This window comes from Nuphar pumila, chromosome 3, assembly GCF_984573655.1.
Source record: "Nuphar pumila chromosome 3, dmNupPumi1.hap1.1, whole genome shotgun sequence".
In the NCBI taxonomy this organism is placed as follows: domain Eukaryota; kingdom Viridiplantae; phylum Streptophyta; class Magnoliopsida; order Nymphaeales; family Nymphaeaceae; genus Nuphar; species Nuphar pumila.
In genome coordinates this window covers 84,985,728-85,003,573 of record NC_143251.1, presented here as the reverse complement: position 1 = coordinate 85,003,573, position 17,846 = coordinate 84,985,728, and the positions used below count along the sequence as shown (strand labels likewise).

The 17,846-nt window shown below is 38.2% G+C and overlaps 1 protein-coding gene across 5 annotated transcripts in view; it reads left to right on the top strand.

Annotated features, from left to right (window-relative positions):
- The window catches only part of GCN2 (protein kinase family protein), a 225,217-nt gene that overhangs the window by 68,708 nt on the left and 138,663 nt on the right, over window positions 1-17,846 (top strand). For all 5 annotated transcript variants that reach the window (XM_089999605.1, XM_089999602.1, XM_089999603.1 and 2 more), the window contains one exon: window positions 1,963-2,153. In XM_089999605.1, the coding sequence (XP_089855731.1) occupies window positions 1,963-2,153 (191 nt within the window). The remainder of the gene's footprint in view (window positions 1-1,962; window positions 2,154-17,846) is intronic.

Below are 17,846 nucleotides of genomic sequence, written 5' to 3'. Positions count from 1 at the left end.
AACCTTGTCTTTCAAAATCACCAATTCCTTTTATTTCAAGAGAAGCCCCATCCGCGGTGGAGACAAAAGAGGGTGACAAATTTTTTGAGTATTTAGAAAGTGAAAAAACATTTGGAGTCATATGAAAGGATGCACCCGAGTCTAAGAGCGAAATGAGTCCCTTCTTGATGTAGGAAGCTTCTAAAATATAGAATGAAGAGCCGAGTCTTCACTCCAACCACCACAACTTAATGGCATGCTTTACGAGGTACTCCAACGAAGAGAGAAAAAAGCACGATCTTCTTTTCCTTTAAGCCTAGCTCTGATACCATGTGAAAATATCTCAAAAATGAGATAAAGTGTGCGATAAGCACAACACCACCAATGTGCACAAATGCACAAGAACACTTAGAACAAATGTACACAAAGGTACAATAAAGAAACTCAAATGCACAAAGGCATACAAAACATAAAGAATTTTATTGAGAAGAATGGAGAACAAAAGCTCCAAGAAGTGCATTTTACAAAGGGGGAACTCCCCTATTTATAAGAGGAAAATAAGCCTTGGAGGGGCTCCACTAGCTGTTGGAGCCCCTCCAACGGTTAGAATTCTAACCGTTGAGAGGCTCAACAGCTAGTGTTGAGCCCTCCAAGTTGACTTTGAGTCAACAAAAAATAAAGACAAAAAAAGTGAAAAGAAAAAAGAAAAGGAAGAAAAGTAAAAATACAAAAAGAATTACAACATATTCATAATTATGAATATGCGCAAAAGGAAGAGGAATGACTAAAACACCCGTGTGGGTTTTACAAGAAAAAAAGGAAACATATATATTTACATATATATATATATATATGATGTATATATGTATATGTATCTCTCTTTATATATATATGTTGAGAGGCCTAACATTGCCAACGTCAGGTGTCTGGCGAGGGGCTCCGACGTGGTGTCGGGGAGAGAGAAACGAGAGAGGGGAGAGAGAGAGAACTCGGTAGGAGGTCTCCTGAGCATAATAGGAGACCCCCTCCCCCTTTCGTGCTTAAATAGAGCACGGGGGGTGGGGGGAGGAACGGGTCTGGATCTGGTAGGATCCAACCTAGATCTGAAACTTAGATTTTTTTTTTTTGAAAAACAGGGTTTTAAAGTTAAGGCCCTCTCTCTTTCTGCAAGGTGAGCCTTGGCCCTTCTCTCTCTCGTTGAAAATGGTGAGAAGCCCCCAAGAGTGTGTGTAGTGTGGGGTTTCTCTATAACTTTTAGGAATTTTTACCATTTTTTCTTTGTAATCGTTAAGTCTGCAGTGTGCAGTTTTGCACAATTGGGGATGTTTGCACAATTTTTTGTCTTTGGGTGCATACTGCATGCTATAAATGATATGCTGCACATTTTTTGACTTTTCTAAAAATTGGCATGTAGATTGTAGAATATGGGAGAGTCAGGAGTTAATTCACATTGTAGAAAACATAGTGTTATATTCAATATTTAAAAAAATAAAGTATAATTAAAAAAACACTAAAAAAATTTAGGTCCTAACCCGTCTGAGTTACCGAGTCGACCCACTGACCCGCAAGTCAGAGGTTGGGCAATCCGAGTCCGAGTCATGGGTTTGCCAATTATGGTTTCAAGTTTATGCTTTTGTTTGCTTATCTGCTTAGACCCACTCATTCAATACAACATTTGTCTTAGTAGAGATATTCATTTTTTTTGTTGAATTGTGAAGATTGCTGTGTTGTTTTCTTATGCTGACCTGGTTGTTCCTTGATGTCTGCAAGCAATCTTTTACAGAATTGTTCTTTAAGCTTGTCTCATCTACATGAGGTATTGTTATTGATGCAGTGAAGGTCCTGTTGCACCATATAAATGTTCTTTTTTTTTCTGAATTGATCTGTAACCTTTTGTGGGTACTTCTGTTTTTAAATTTCCAATCTTATTTCTAGAGATTTATTTGTGAATTTCTCATCATAGTCTTGTTTTATGTCAAAAAGGACTCTACGCCAGCATTTTGAGGAATCTTATACGGACCATTTTGACAAGGAATCTGCATGGCACATGTTTCGTCAAATTGTAGAAGGCTTGGCCCACATTCATGGGCAGAGCATTATCCATCGTGATCTAACTCCTAACAATATTTTCTTTGGTGCCGTTGGGGATATTAAAATTGGGGACTTTGGCCTAGGTATTACTGTTGTTTCTTTGTGCCATATTTTTTCTTTTTTTTTGAATCATGAACATTATGTGGACATATATATTTTTTTATCTGAATTTCTCAGTCAGACAGACTAGCAATATCCTTCATGATTGTGCTATGCATTGTTTTTGTTAGATTCTGTTCATTCTTACCAAATCTTGACTGCTTTTAATATATATGTTAAAAGTAATATTCATAAATCTAGGGGTGGTCATACGTAATTTAACATAATTACGTATGCCTAGTTGTAATCATGTTCAACCTAATCACCTATTTAAATAGGTGATTAGGGTTAATGGTTGATAAAAACTCTCTCCTCTCTCTCTCTCTCTCCCTTTTCTCCTCTCTTTTTTGCTTCTCTCTCTCTCGTCTCTCTAAAATAGATTAAAGGTGGTTAGTTGTAACATGGTATCAGAGCGGGTCTCCCTTCTGGGATGACGTTGCTGCTGATGATCATGGTGATACTGTTGCTGATCACAGATCGTGAAGGAGGATCGAATGTCGTGGATTGTGAACTGCTTGTGGATCTTGAAGACGCTGCAGTTGCTGATCGTGGAGAAGCTGCTGAAATCGTGAACTGCTTGTGGCTTGAAGACGCTGCTGCTGTTGATCGTAGATCGTGAAAAAGGATTGGATATGTGGATCGTGAACTACTCGTGGATCTTGAAGACGCTGCAGTTGCTAATCGTGGAGAAGCTGCTGCTGATTGTAGATCGTGTCTGATCATCGTGAAGCATAAGGAGAAGATATCAGATCTGAAGACATCGACTGGATTGAAAAAAAATAAATAGATCACGGTTAGATCGGATTGATATCGTCTTGGGCTTAAAATTTTTTAATGGATGCAGTTGAACTATTGCAGTCGGCGATCAGATCTAAAAATAGTGATCAGTCGTTGTTGAATGCCTGCGATCAGATCATTGCTGTGGAAGATTAAATGGTAGTTGTTCTAATCTTGAAGTCGATAGTCATTGTTTAATATTTTATGGTCATGGTAGTGATCTGATCACTATTCAGATCTGGAAACAAAGTATGCAGGAGACTCTTGTTGCACAAAAATAGTTGGGTTGCTAAAATTTTTTTTGCTGTCCGTGGTGAAGGAAATTTTTTTATGGCTGAGTCACGTGCTTTAGATAATAACCAAAAAGGAGAGGTCATTGGTGAATATAATGCCTTTGCAAATTCATTTTCATATGGATCTTCAGTTAAGCTAGATGATACTAATTATGCAAGGTGGTCTCGCACCTTCATGATGTCGGTTTCGGGTCATCGAAAAAAGCACGTCTTGTTGAAATTGGAACCCACTGAAAGAACAGGAAAATATGTCACTTGGGACGAAGACAATGACATCGTGATGTTATGGATAATGAACAGTGTACAACCTCATATAACTGATGGACTGATTTATTACATCTCAGCTAAACAAATGTGGGACAATCTCCGTGATACATATTCTCATGAAACTAATGTGAGTCATATTCTACAAGTTGAGCAAGAGATTTATCAGTTGCAGCAAGGAGATCAAACTTTAACCCAATATTATGCCTCTGTTAAATATGCTTTTGAGAGGCTAAATGCACACAGACCCTTATGCTGCACCAAACAAAAGTATTTGGAAGGATGTGATAGGCTCGTTCTGTTCGTCTATCCGACATATCTCGGGTAACCCCGAATTGGGGATTGAGCGAACTTCTTAGTGGGGGTTCTATTGAGAAACCCGTATCCTATTTATCGAGGCCAGTATCGAGTCATGCGAGGCATGTAGATACTATGATAGCGGATGAGATTCTGGAAACTCGCATGCCAAATGTTGGCAGAAGCTGATGGCGGTTTCAAAAGATAAAGAATGTCAAAAGTAAAGTTTGAGAAACATTACATCTTTGCGAAATACTTCTGTTGAGGCTCCTATTGAGGAGCTATACCCCTTTCATTCTAGAGTACTTGTAAACGTGCACTGCACGCTAGTACTGCGATGATCGGATGAGACGGTCGAGCGACCTCGAACAATGCTAAATGCACAATGTTGTAATGACATAAAATAGTGATTGATCGCCTTCACAAGCAAGATGCTCGAGCAGTTCAAAGACTAGAGCATGTAGAATGGGTCGTTAGTTAAGCAACGATTCACGCACCCATTTGCCTTTAGTTTCTGTCAAGGGAGAGGATGGAACAGTACAAAAACTCCAATGGACAGGTTGTTAATAACCACACCACGAGTAAAGATCCGGCCTCTTCAGTCATTGGAGTTAGGGGAAAGGGGACTACCAGACATTATCTTAGGTGGTAGATCCCATGAACTTCTGCAGAAGTTAGATGCATCAGTTGCCAATTAACTGCCTTTGGGGAATCCTCTCTCGGCTGAAAGTCGTCTCCTTAGGAGCGGACTCAATTAGCTATTCGGGTTATTGAAAATACATAGAATAACAGACGCCCAAACTAGTCTCAATTGTTTCTACGATTCGCGTCTGCGCGTACCCGCAAGCCAGTAATATCGAAACATAAGTCTGTTCACACTGGTTAATGGGTCATAAGACTTGCTAGTTGCTGGGTAGTTCACATCTTACGGTGAAATGAATCGTCATGTTGTGTTTGACAGTTGCACTGCTTACTTACTTTGCACTGCTTACTTGCTTTGAACTGCTTACCTGCTTTGAACTGCTTACCTGTTTAACTGTTGATTTGCTTTGAACTGCTTAGCATGCTGAATTAAATGCTCTCAATTCAGTTTCCAGTAGTCTCTCTTGTGCACCTACTAGTTTTTCGCGAAACTAACCCGTTCTATGGGTACATGTGATGATTAGGTACACCACGGATGATGATGAGATTGCGAGATGACTTCAAGATTTCTTTTTCCTTCTCTTAGCTCGCGTCCTGGACGTTTTTTGGTTTTGTCACGAATTTTCCTTGGGATATTTAATTTTGTACTATTGGGAACTTCTTTCCATGAAAGTGGCTTTTCCAAGTGTTTTTCAAGTAACATGTGAAGTGAGTTTTTGTTCTTTTAGCTAACGTGCCCAAAGTTGTCAGTTTGCCTTTTTGAATTCAACAAAAGAATCCTCTTCCGCTGATTACCTAAACTCTGAAAGAAAAGAGATTTTTTCTAGTCTCTTGCCTGTTTTCTGAAAGGTTCGCAAGTTTGAAATTTTTAGGCGTTACACCGCCACCGGCGACCTCCCGTCCGGCAACCCTCAGGTGACCATTACTCACCTCTCCTGTCTTCTCCTGTTGACGGGATCGGCACAGGCGACCCCGACCCAAGCTCCCTTCCGAAAACCCAAGGTCGGCAGCACAGCTCGTACGACGGATCCCGCTCGTGCCCCACGACCCGAGTCGTCAATCGCTTACACCCGCAAACGTCAGCGATGTAATAACCTCAATTTTTGGTAATTTATTTATTTTTATTTAACGAGTACTTTTCTAATTTGGGCCTCGGATCCGTTACCGGATCCATAAAAGAACGTGTAAATAACCCACAATGGGGTATTAAAACTATACTTATAATAGTTAAATAAATAATTAATAGTATAAAAGAAAAGAAAAACCGAGTATTTAAGGTTGGATCCGTGTTTGGATCCAAATGGATCCAACATATGGATCTAAGATCCATAAAATGGTCTTTATATCCATATTCATAATAAAACTAATAATATAATATATAAATAAAATTTAAATTTTTATTTTTAATTATCCGAGGATCCACAGTTGGATCCATATGGTTGGGGGTCGGGTTACGGGCCTCGGGTCCGGACCCGAGCCGCACCCCCTGTGTAACCCTTTTAAAGAAAGGGGCAACCCGATAAGGGTTGCCCGATAGGTTTTTAGCAGAACAGAAAAGGGGAAAGAGGGGGGGGGGGGTTACGCAGGCGTAACCGAAACCCCCACCCATCTCGGCGAGAAGGGGGGGGGGGGGGTTCGGCGATAAATGGGAGGTGGAAGAGGGGATGTCACCCTCTCCCCTCATCTCCCTCGTTTCTCCCTTCCCTCATCTCTCTCTCTCCCTCTATCGCTCTCTCTGTTGAGTTGGGTGAGAGGTCGCCGGCGAGCTGCGGCAGCCCACGTCCACCATTGCCGACCTCCAGCGATCTCCCCGTCACGGCAGCAACGAGGAGCAGCCCAGCTGACCGTGCCTCCAACCTCCAACCTCCGACCGCCGGAAAGATCGCCGGAAAACCAGCGAACAAGGTACGGGTTCCCTTCTTGATTCTGAATGAGAAAGAGGGTGCAAAATTTGCTTTTCATGGAATATTTTAGGGAAGTCATTAGAGATAGGCAGATTTGGGGGTTTGAGGTGTTAGAAACCCCAAATCGACAGCTTTGGGGATTTCGGATCGTTGATGGGTGGAGTTTCGGGTTATTGAACTACGACTCTCTGACCTTAGGGAGGAAGGTATACACTGACAGGATCCTTTTGAATAAACAACTCGATTACCGAAACTTTAAAAATTATAAAATAAAATATAATAACCATTTCAGACAAAAATTCAAATTTTTGAATTTAGCATCAACCAAGGAACGTCTGAATCTCATATAAATAGGATTTTTTTTTTGGTGCAGCAAGCTTAGATTTGATGAAAATGATGGTGAATATTGATTGTAGGCTTTATGTTACAATTTTAATGGTTAAGTAATTACAACCACTTGTTATGTGTAAATGGTGTATTAAGTTTAATAACAGTTTGTGATCTCTATGTTAAGTGCATTGTCTGTTCGATTTCTTTTGAAGGATTCAGTGTTCATCCGTGTTCAGTACATAACAGAAATTTCTTCATTTTGATTCAATTGCCAAACCCAAGACTCACGTGTGTACATTGGGTATTTTCTTACACACTGTTAAAATAGCAAAAGTATAGTAAGCAGCTTCTGTGTGAATCCAAGAATGAAAATCGACGACCATGGGTTCACTTCAGAAATTTTCAGGTTTAAGCAGGTTAAAACAAAAGTATACATATATTTCCTATGGTGATCCTAACTGTGAATAAACCAAGTCTCTAATATAGTCTTCTGCACAAACCCTTGAAACCCAACCGTCCCCGACCCCGGTTGCTGGCTGTAGATAGGCACTACACAAAAAAAAAAAGGGGGATTAATTAGTTTTGCGAGTGGTTCGGATGGACATGTCGGGTTCTGTCAGGCCCAGTCCAGACCTCGGCTGGACTGGTGCCGGCCCTGACAGACATGCCAAGTGGGATATATATATATGTTTCTTTGTGCATTTAAAAGCTGCAGACTTTGCAAGGTGCATGTAATTCAATACTTTTATTCACATGTGTTAACTTATATGATTTACTTTAGCATTTTATTATTTCAGGATTTGGGTTCAAATGCATGCGTAGCGAAAAAAAAAAATAGGAATGTGTATTGTCATGGGATTAAATTTTCAGATTTCGTTAAGTTTGGTTGAAATATCTTTATGCATGCAACAGAATGAAATTTGCACCCGCTTGCATTTAGTATGTAATGGGTTACCCGAACTATATGGCATAATTGGATTTTCATGTGCATGAATATAATGAAATTGGTATGCTATTATATGATCATAATGGCATGAGTGTTTGTATTGGGTTGATGGGTTTACACTTGGTTTGATTCGTGCCAGAGAATGACACTGCACACATGTCTAGGTTGTTTATAACATGCATGTTCATGGTAGTAATGCGTAGTCGTTTCTTATGTATGTAAAGACCAAAAACCATCATGCCTTGCATGTAGTCAGAGACATGATTCGTAAATAGAAGCATGCAATTAGCCTGGATATATGTGAACTCGTGCATATGCTTATGAGTTTATTGTTCCACACACATCTAGAAAGTTTGCATACACGAATGTGCACTGAAAAGCATGTGAAAAATAATGCATGGATGCATGCGATTGATGATTTTTGCTTATGGATGCATTGATGGTCAATTGGATAATCAGGAGCTGGGTGAGCCTCGAGAACCAGTTGTTCTCTGATTTAGTTATTTTGATGCATTGCAACAAATCAAATGTGAGATTTGTTGTTTTACCACACTGTTCTATGTTGTCATGGGCGGTGGTCCCGTGAAAAGCTTAGCATGCTGATGTGCAAGCTTATGTTATTAATTCTGCATGTAAATTTGCAAATGTACAAGAAATGAATTAATAACCAGATAAAAGAAAATAAAGAACAGTGTAATTCACTTTCTCCTTGATGTCCCTGCTTTAGCGTGAGAATCTTGGATATTGCGGTTTAGGGGAAACCGTGAGGATACAAAAACTCCGTGTGCGTTTTGTTGCCCCTGAACCCGATATTGAGGTTCTTCTCCTGGCCACGGTTTTAGGGAGAATCCGCCACTTTACCCGGGAGTGGTGTGTTAGTCACAGCTGTGAGTTTGTTTTGGTATACCAAGAAAGTGGCGCCAGTGGATGCTGTTTTCCATGGTGTCCCCGACTTTGGATGCTGTTTTCCAAGGTTCCGATAGATGGTGCTGTTTCCTGATATCGGTCGAGGGCTAAGTTTGGAACCCGGTAATAAAATACAAATTGTGTGTGAAGCTACCCCGGGAACCCTACTTGACCTCGGAGATTGTACCCGTTTGGTGTATCCGCGGGTCACTGTAATTAAAAAGAGGAACTTAAGGATTGTGTGCATTTAATAGGACATGCATATGAAAAGAGGAAAACTTAAATGGAAGATAATAAATTGTTCATGCATTGCACATAAATCATGCATATTCTTGCTCTGCATTAGTTCATGCATGTTTACCTGTTCACTTGGTTGTTTATGTTGATCATTGTATGATGTTGAGCTCTTTTGCATTTAATTACCTTATTGATTAAGTTGTGATCAATGTTACATATTTCGTGTTCCCTCCTGTTAAATGTTGCATGTTTAATTATGCATGAATGGTTAATTGACTTAGGAATTGAGTATAATCGTATTCCTCAAAATATTACATGGATCTTATTTATGCTCTTTTTCTTATTTGATTCATTAGGGAAACCTGTACGCAGAATTCTTAGGATTTCTGACCCTCTTATTTTATTGGTTTTTCTCAAGCACAGGTGATCAGTGAAGTCGACTCGCTTTTGAGGGATACGAGGGTCACATTTGTTTCAGACGACTTCACTTACGAACAGAGTGGCTCTACTGTTATTTTTTTTAGTTCTTCTGATTTCCTGCAATTTGATATTTCATTTTTGACATAGAACATATTACTCTTATTGATTCATTAATAAAAGAATTCAGTGGATTGGTTATGATTGATAAATGTAAGTTGCTTTGTGGTGTATAGTTATCCAACTGAAATTGAAACTGAAGGGACCCCAGGTCTTTGGGAAGTTTTCCGCGACTCTTAGAAAAAAAAAATTTATTTCGCATTTTTCAAAGGTAGGAGTTGGGGTCGTTACAAGCGAACTCGCAACTCCCCAAGGTAGGGGAAGATTGCACGGAGGACTTGGACGATTGAATTGAGTTTAATTAATTAAAAAGGACAAATAAATAAATAAATAAATATATATATATATATATATATATATATATATATATATATATATATATATATATATATATATATATATATATATATATATATATATATATATATATATATATATATTGTAACGCCCTGAAATCTCAACCCAAATTTTGAGGAAACTTTTTTTTTATAACAGCGGAAACAAGTACTACTATAAGGTTAAGCATTCCGGAACATTACAGTGGGAAGCAAGCAAACCATTTATTTCATTTTATTATCAATGAATAACAACATCAGAGTTTTAATGACATGTTCTAAAAATGAACTCAAGCTATCCCGGGAACAATAAATCTAAAATCTCGATCGAAGCCTCATCCCGCAACCGCTCATAAACTCTACCCATCACCTGAAAAATGGTAAATTATATGAATTAAACTACGGATGTCTAAGTAGGAAATACTGTAAATTTTCTCGCAGGTATTTCATGTGTCAAGTATGTGGTTTGGGTGCCAAGTTGATTTTCAGCATATACAAGAATAAGTAAAGATTTACGCTACGACAGTCAACAATTTATCAGAAGCTAACTGACAGGTAACATCAATAGCAACATTTAAATGTCTCATAACCACAGATACAAATTCATGCAATAATTTAGAGGTATGCGATTATGAGAATTAGATAATTCAGGAAAACATTCATGCAACATGAAACAGTTATTAACCATGCAGAATATACATTAATAATAGGAATCATAATGTAAGTAAGCAGTATATTTAACATGCATTAGAACTTAAACAACATGCATTCTTCAACATGTAACAATTAAAGGAATAGATAAAAGATGCATGTCCTAATGCATAGCAAAAATATGCATGATTTATGTGCAATGCATGAACACTTTATTATCTTTCCTTAAGGTTTTCCTTTTCTGTATGCATGCCCTATTAAATGCATATAATTTAAGTTTCTCTTTTAAATTACCGTTGCCCGCGGATACACCAAACGGGTAGAATTCCTGAGGTCAAGTTAGATTCCTAGGGTAGCTTAACACACAATTTGTATTTTATTACTGGGTTTCAAACCTAGCTCTCGACCGATATCAGGAAACAACGTCATCCATCAGAACATTAGACCTCCACATCTAATGTTGGGGAGACAAGTGACACCCACGTGCACAAGTGTCACTTGGTACCAAAACAACTGTGTCAAACACACCACTCCCAGGTAAAGTAACGAACTCTCCGTAAAATCGTGGCTAGGAGAAGGAACCTCAATATTGGGTTCAAGAGACAAAATAAAGCACACAGAGTTTTTGTATCCTCACAGTCTCCCCAAGACCGGACCTCTAAGCGATACTAGAACCTGCATGTTTAACAAAAAGAGCAGTGTCAGTATAACAAGAGTGAAATCCTAACTTTATCATGATATCACTGAAACGATCATACCAAGCCTTAGGGGCTTGTTTAAGACCATACAATGCCTTCAAAAGCGGAAGTGTTTGACCTTGCTTAATATTTATTCCGGGTGGCGGATCCATATAAACTTTTTCACTTAAACTTCCATTTAAAAAAGCATTTTTTACGTCAAGTTGATAAATAGGCCATTTTTTGGTTGAAGCGACAACTATTAAGGTCCTGACACTAGTCATTCGAGCTACGTGAGCGAATGTTTCTTCGTAATCAATGTCATATTCTTGGGAGTATTCCTTAGCAACTAATCTAGCTTTATATCGTTCTAAAGAGCCATCGCTTTTAGTTTTAACTTTGAAGACCCAACGACAACCAATAAGTTTTTTGTGTGAGGGTAGATTAGCTATTTCCCAAGTATTGGCCTTTTTTAAAGCATTTAGTTCAACTTGCATTGCTTCAACCCAATGAGGTATAGATTTAGCTTGATTATAGTGGGTCGGTTCAAAATAAGAATGTAGGGTTATTAAACATGCCCGATAGTTGGGAGTTAAGGAATCATAGGATACAAACCTATTTGGGGGTATTGATATTTTAGAAGAATGCCTAAATTGTGGTTCTTCAGTGGATTCAGAAATTTGAGAGTATTTTTCGAGGGCAATAATAGGATTTTCTTGATTTCTTCTTGAGTAAACATTTATATTGGTATCACTATCATGAACATTTATATTTGAATCACTATCATTTGAGAGTGTTATGTCAAGAGGGGATACCTCACGAGTATCGTCTATGTTTTCAAGAAAATCTTCTTGTATGTCATCAATAAGATCATATAAGAATATATAATCAATTTCATTTGTTTCTTCTATTTTATCAAAACCATTTTCTTCTTCTAGAAATGTTACATCTTTTGAAACATATAGTTTATCATTCTTAAAATCATAACATCTATACCCTTTTTGATTTTCACCATATCCTAAAAAAACACATTCAATTGCTTTTGGAGATAACATATCCCTTTTATATAGTAGGACAAAATATTTGCAACCAAAAATACGAAGACGATTGAAATCGGGTGAAAATTTAAAGAGTTTTTCATAGGGAGAAACATTTTTTAACTTAGAAGAGGGCATTCTATTGATTAGATAGGTTGAGGTTAGAACGACTTCGGCCCAAAACTTCTTTGGAATATTCCTAGAAACAAGTAATGTTCTAGCGGTTTCTATAACGTGCCTATGTTTCCTTTTCGCTAGGCCATTTTGTTGAGGAGTCCTAGGACATGACTTTTGATGGCAAATGCCATTTTGGGTTAAATAGCTTTGGAAGTCGTGAGATAAGTATTCGCCACCGGAATCGGATCTTAAAATAGATATGTTGCTTTGAAATTGATTTTGAACCTTATTATGAAAATCTTTAAAGAAAGTAAATACTTCCGACTTATGACTAAGGAAATAAATCCAAACATACCGAGTAAAGTCATCAATAAACGTAACATAATATGAATAGTCCCCTTTAGACATAACCGGAGAAGGCCCCCAAACATCCGAATGCACCAATTCAAAAGGCCTTGATGAGAGAAAAGTTCTAGTTGGAAATGGAATAAACTTCATTTTTCCAAAAATGCAATCTTTGCAATTAATTTCTTTTTCCTTACAAAATTTGTTTCCAAAAGGAAAGAGATACATTTTGGAATAACTTGGATGACCAAGTCTTTTATGCCAAGTTTCCATGTTTTTTTCCTGGATATAAGAACAAAAAAAGTTTGTAGGGAGATCAAGATGGTCCTTATAATAGAGGTCTCCCTTTCTATGGCCTTGCTCAATCCGCTTCCCGGACCGGAGATCCTGCACAAAGCAACCATTAGATGTGAAAGATATTTCACATCCATGGTCGGCAATTTGAGAAACCGAAAATAGGTTTAAATTTAGTTTGGGAAGAACTCTTACTTTTGGAACACAAAAATTTTGTGAATCTTTAAAAGAGCCAATACTTGAAATTTTCAAAAAGCTTCCATTGGCCGTAGAGACACAAGAGTCCTTTGAATTGGTGCAAACATCACTAAGTGCATTTTTATGAGGGGTCATATGAAAAGAAGCTCCGGAGTCAAGGATCCAAGAATACGTACCGAGTGATGATGTTGAAGCAATAGCCGCACCCGATGTGGAGGAAGAAACTTTTAGCATTTGTTGGAGAGCCATAGATATTTGTCCAAGAGTTTATTTAATGTCATTGTTCTTGCCTTCATCTTCTTTGGTGGTGGTTTCTTCAAGAGAGGCCACTTTAGGCTTGAAGGTTTCAATAAGCTTTGGACAAGCGGGTCTAATGTGACCCGACTCATTGCAATAATGACAAACAATCATTTTTCTTCCTCCATTGTAGTTTCCTTGTTTCCCAAAATGAGGAGGCTTATAGGTTCTAACATTGTTACCCAGTTTTGATACGGCAAGGACTTCATCAACATGCTTACTCATGCCAAGCCTTGTCTCCTCTTGAGTGATTTTGGCAATAGCATCCTCAATAGGAGGAAAAATAGATCTATGGAGAAGTGAAGATCTCACTTGCTCAAATTCGGGACGTAGCCCAAAAAGAAATTGAAACCATCGCTCTTGTTCCATTTGTTTTTGCTTTAAATCAATATCTTCCATAGAAGCCCATTTTGGCTCCAAGAGAACCAATTCATCCCATAGTGGGTTTAGGGCACTATAATAGTCTTGAATGCTAGAATCACCTTGCTTGGTGGTTCTAATCTTTTCTTGCAAGAAGTATGCTCTTGCAAGATCCTTTTGGGTATACATACCCCTCATAAATGACCAAGCCTCATTGGCTCTACGAAATTTAGCTATATTAGCACATACCTTAAGCTCCACATTGTTCATAAACCACGCAACGTTTTTTGCGTGATTGCTTTCCCAATCTTCCTTTTCCTTTTGATGACTTTAAATGGCCTTGAGGCGAGCATCTCCCTCAAGAGCCTTTTCTTGACCTTCTTCCACCTTCGTGAGCATAAGCTTAGGTTCTGGAACGGTCCCCATGACAAAACCCCAAAGTTTCTTTCCTTTGAGATTATTTTCCATTGCCGATGCCCACATCATATAATTCTTTCCATTGAACTTGAAAGATAGGTCAATCTTTGTCTCCATGATGTTGCCAAGAAGTGAGAAGATGTCCACTAAATATGAGATACACGAACCACACCTTTCCTTCAAGAATCGAGTGGCTCTGATACCATGTAATGAGATATTGCAGAAATATAAAGAGTGCATACAAGCACTTACAGCAATGAATAAAAGAGACAATATCACAAGTCCACAAAGGGACAATACAAGCACAAGCCTTTAAGAAGGCAACAATATACAAAACCTCTTATTGAAAAGAGAGAGAGCTCTCAAGAATGAGAATACACAAGGGGTTCACCCTTATTTATACAAGAGGGAGATGAGAAAAAAGGAGGGCCAAAGGGCCTCAAAAGGAGAGCCAAAAGGGGGCTCCCATAGAGTCGTTGGGAGCCCCCAACGTTCACATTTGTGACCGTTGGGGGCTCCAACGACTCTAAGGTTGGAGCCCCTTTAGGTCCTCAAAAAGAAAAAAAGAATTTAAAAAAATAAAAATAAAAATTACATTTATTCAAAAAAGAAAAATAGTTGTTTTCTAAAACAACTATGTGAAATTACAAAAATACCCCTATCGGGTATTGATGTAATAAAAAATATATATATATATATATATATTAGATACATTTTAACAGGAAGCATACTCCAAACATGGAATCTCTTGAGCATTCATATATCATGATCCATGATGTTTTAACAGAATGCACTTAAGCTGCAGGAGAAATAATGATACTAATCTCTATGCACAATACACTCGTACTGTTGGCATCCACATTCAGATAGATCAAATACCTATCAAATCAACTAGGTTGTTGGTATTCATAAGTGTAACAACTGCATAACAAAACAACAGGTTACACGTATGAGATGGGTGTTCATACGTCAAAACTTTGCTGGGTGTCCTACCAATACACACCAGATGGACAGTTTCTCAAACAAAACAATGTTGTCTCTCTGTCTCAGCTGGACAGACCATGCTGCCAAACAGTTCTGATTAAGTGCATATATCATCGTTCATGCATCAAATGACCGATTTTACAAGGTATTTTGATTTCCAAACAAAACACATATTCTCAAAAACTTATAAATCATGATTTTCAGCAGGGAACAAACAATAACAGTTTAATGATTGAGCAAGGCAAGATTTTTTTTCAAGAAGGCAAGTACATATTTTTTTTAACAGTTGGTATCTAATCTTGCCGAGATTTATCACATCAGATTTAGTATTTTCTGTGAGTACACACTCATTGTTTGCTGATATGGTAAACAGGGGACCAACGAAGGATTCCTGTGTGTGCAACTCAAATGCAGAATCGTGATTCTGCGTTTTTGCACAACTTAAACCCACTCATAATGGTCATGCTCAACGATTTCACCTCTTGAAACAGGTAGGCTACGAAATCTTAGTAGATCCTATATTAGAATCGAAAATCCCCAAAAAGATTTTGAACAGCAACACAAGGCATACTTGAAGTCAATACATATGCAAAAGCACAAAAACCCTACTATCGGCGATCCGAAATCCCCAAATCTGTCGATTTGGGGTTTCCAACACCTCAAACCCCCAAAACCCTCTTTTCATTAAGGATTTGCGGAAACCCCACACTACATGCTCAACATATGGTACACCTGAAGAAGAAAAACAGTAAACCTACACATTCGAAACCCCCAAATCGTAGATTTGGGGTTTTAGGTTTAGGGTTAACAGAAGCTCTACACCTCATACTCAACCCACGACAACTCACGCAGAGAAAAAGGAAAGTAAACCCTACCTCGTCCGGTGTTTCTCCGACGATCGGAGACGACTGTCGCGAGAGGATGGCCGACCGACGACGATTTCTCCGCTGCTAGCTCGGGTCGAGAGGGACAGAGAGGGGAAGACAGCGAGCGGATGTAACGCCCAAAAATCGTGGACTTGAAACCTTTTATGAAAAAGGTTCAAAGCTTTGAAATCAATCATTTATCAGAGTTTGAAACAGAAGTTCAACGGAAGATCAGGTTAAAAATAGCAAATCCATGGACCTTGGGTGCATTACAACACAAACTCCCCTTTACAAACCGATTTGCAATTCAAGTATATATTTTATTGAAATGAAAAGAAGAACGAAGTTTTGGTAAAACAGTTTTAGTAATCAAAAGTTTTAATCAGAAGAGATGCTTTCAAAGAAACTTTATACCACATTTACCAAAAGTGTCCCCAAGAGCGCAACGTCAGGAAAGGGGTCTCGCCCTGAACGCATCACGTCATCGTGCCATCGCAAGCTGTATAACCTGTTCACCACCTGCCCATGAAATGAGTCAGTCCCATAACAGACTAGCAAGGGTGCAAAAGACAAGAAAGAACAAAGATTGCAATAAGCAAGATAATCACTAGATCAAGCAGAAAAAAGCAAGACTAGCAGACTAACCTGCGAGTCTACAAGGCAAAACCTAGGATATCCAAACACTGCCTAAAGGAAGAAAGACCATAGGACGTAGATGGGTCTACAAGGCAAAAACTAAATGGGATGAAACATTAGAAAGATATAAAGTTAGGTTAGTAGTCAAGGGATATAGTAAAAAATATGAAATAGACTGCGACGAAATATTTGCTCCAGTTGCTCGAATGACTACTATGAGAACTCTCATTTCCATAGCATTAATTAAAAAATGACCTATCTTTCAAATGGATGTAAAAAATGCATTTTTAAATAGTAATTTGGATGAAAAAGTTTACATGGATCCTCCGCTAGGTTTGGAATTAGCACATGAAAAAAACTCTTCGGTTGCACAAAGCCTTGTATGGCTTAAAACAAGCTCCCAAAGCTTGGTATTATAGTTCAGTAATATGATAAAGCGACTTAATTTTAAATCTTGTTTTACTGACACTACGTTGTTTGTTAAGTCTTCCAATGCAAGGATGGTGATCTTATTACTTTACGTAGATGATATGATAATCATAGGAGATAATAGGCAGAGAGTTGATCATGTCAAAGATGTGTTTAAAGCCAACTTTGATATGACAAATCTTGGTTTTTTATGAGTGCTGTAATGAGAATTGTTAGATGTATTAAAAAATTCATTAATCATGGCTTGTTTTTATTGTCCTCTTCCTCATTGGAAGTCATTGCATATTTTGATTCTAACTGGGGAGGGGATGTAAATGATAGACGCTCAACCACTGGTTTATGTGTGTTTGTAGGTGATTCCCTAATTTCATGGCGATGCAAAAAACAGTAGAAGGTGTCTCTCTCCTCCACTAAAGCTGAGTATCGTGCCATGGCAATAACTACGTTTGAGTTGGTATGGTTGAGACAACTTCCCGAAGTCTTGGGAATTCATATTGCGGAACCTTCAAGGTTATGCTATGACAACAAGAGCGTTATATACATTGCAAGCAATCATACATTTCATGAGAGGACAAAACATATTGAAATGGATTGCCACTACGTTCGTGAAGAATTTTTGAGGAAGACCATCACATTGCTCTACGTTCCGTTTGAGTATCAACCAACAGACTTCTTCACCAAAGCACTTCCGTCTCCCATATTTCACTTCTTACTTGGCAAACTCTCGGTTCTTCTACCATGAGTTTGACAGGGGTGTTAAGATATATACTTATATATATATATACATTTGCTGTCAACCAAAATACTCAGCAAGGGTAAGGGTATTTCGGTCTTTTATTATAATAGGCGTCAACCCATTAGGGGCTGACAATCTTTTACTTTTATTTTATTTTGTATTTTT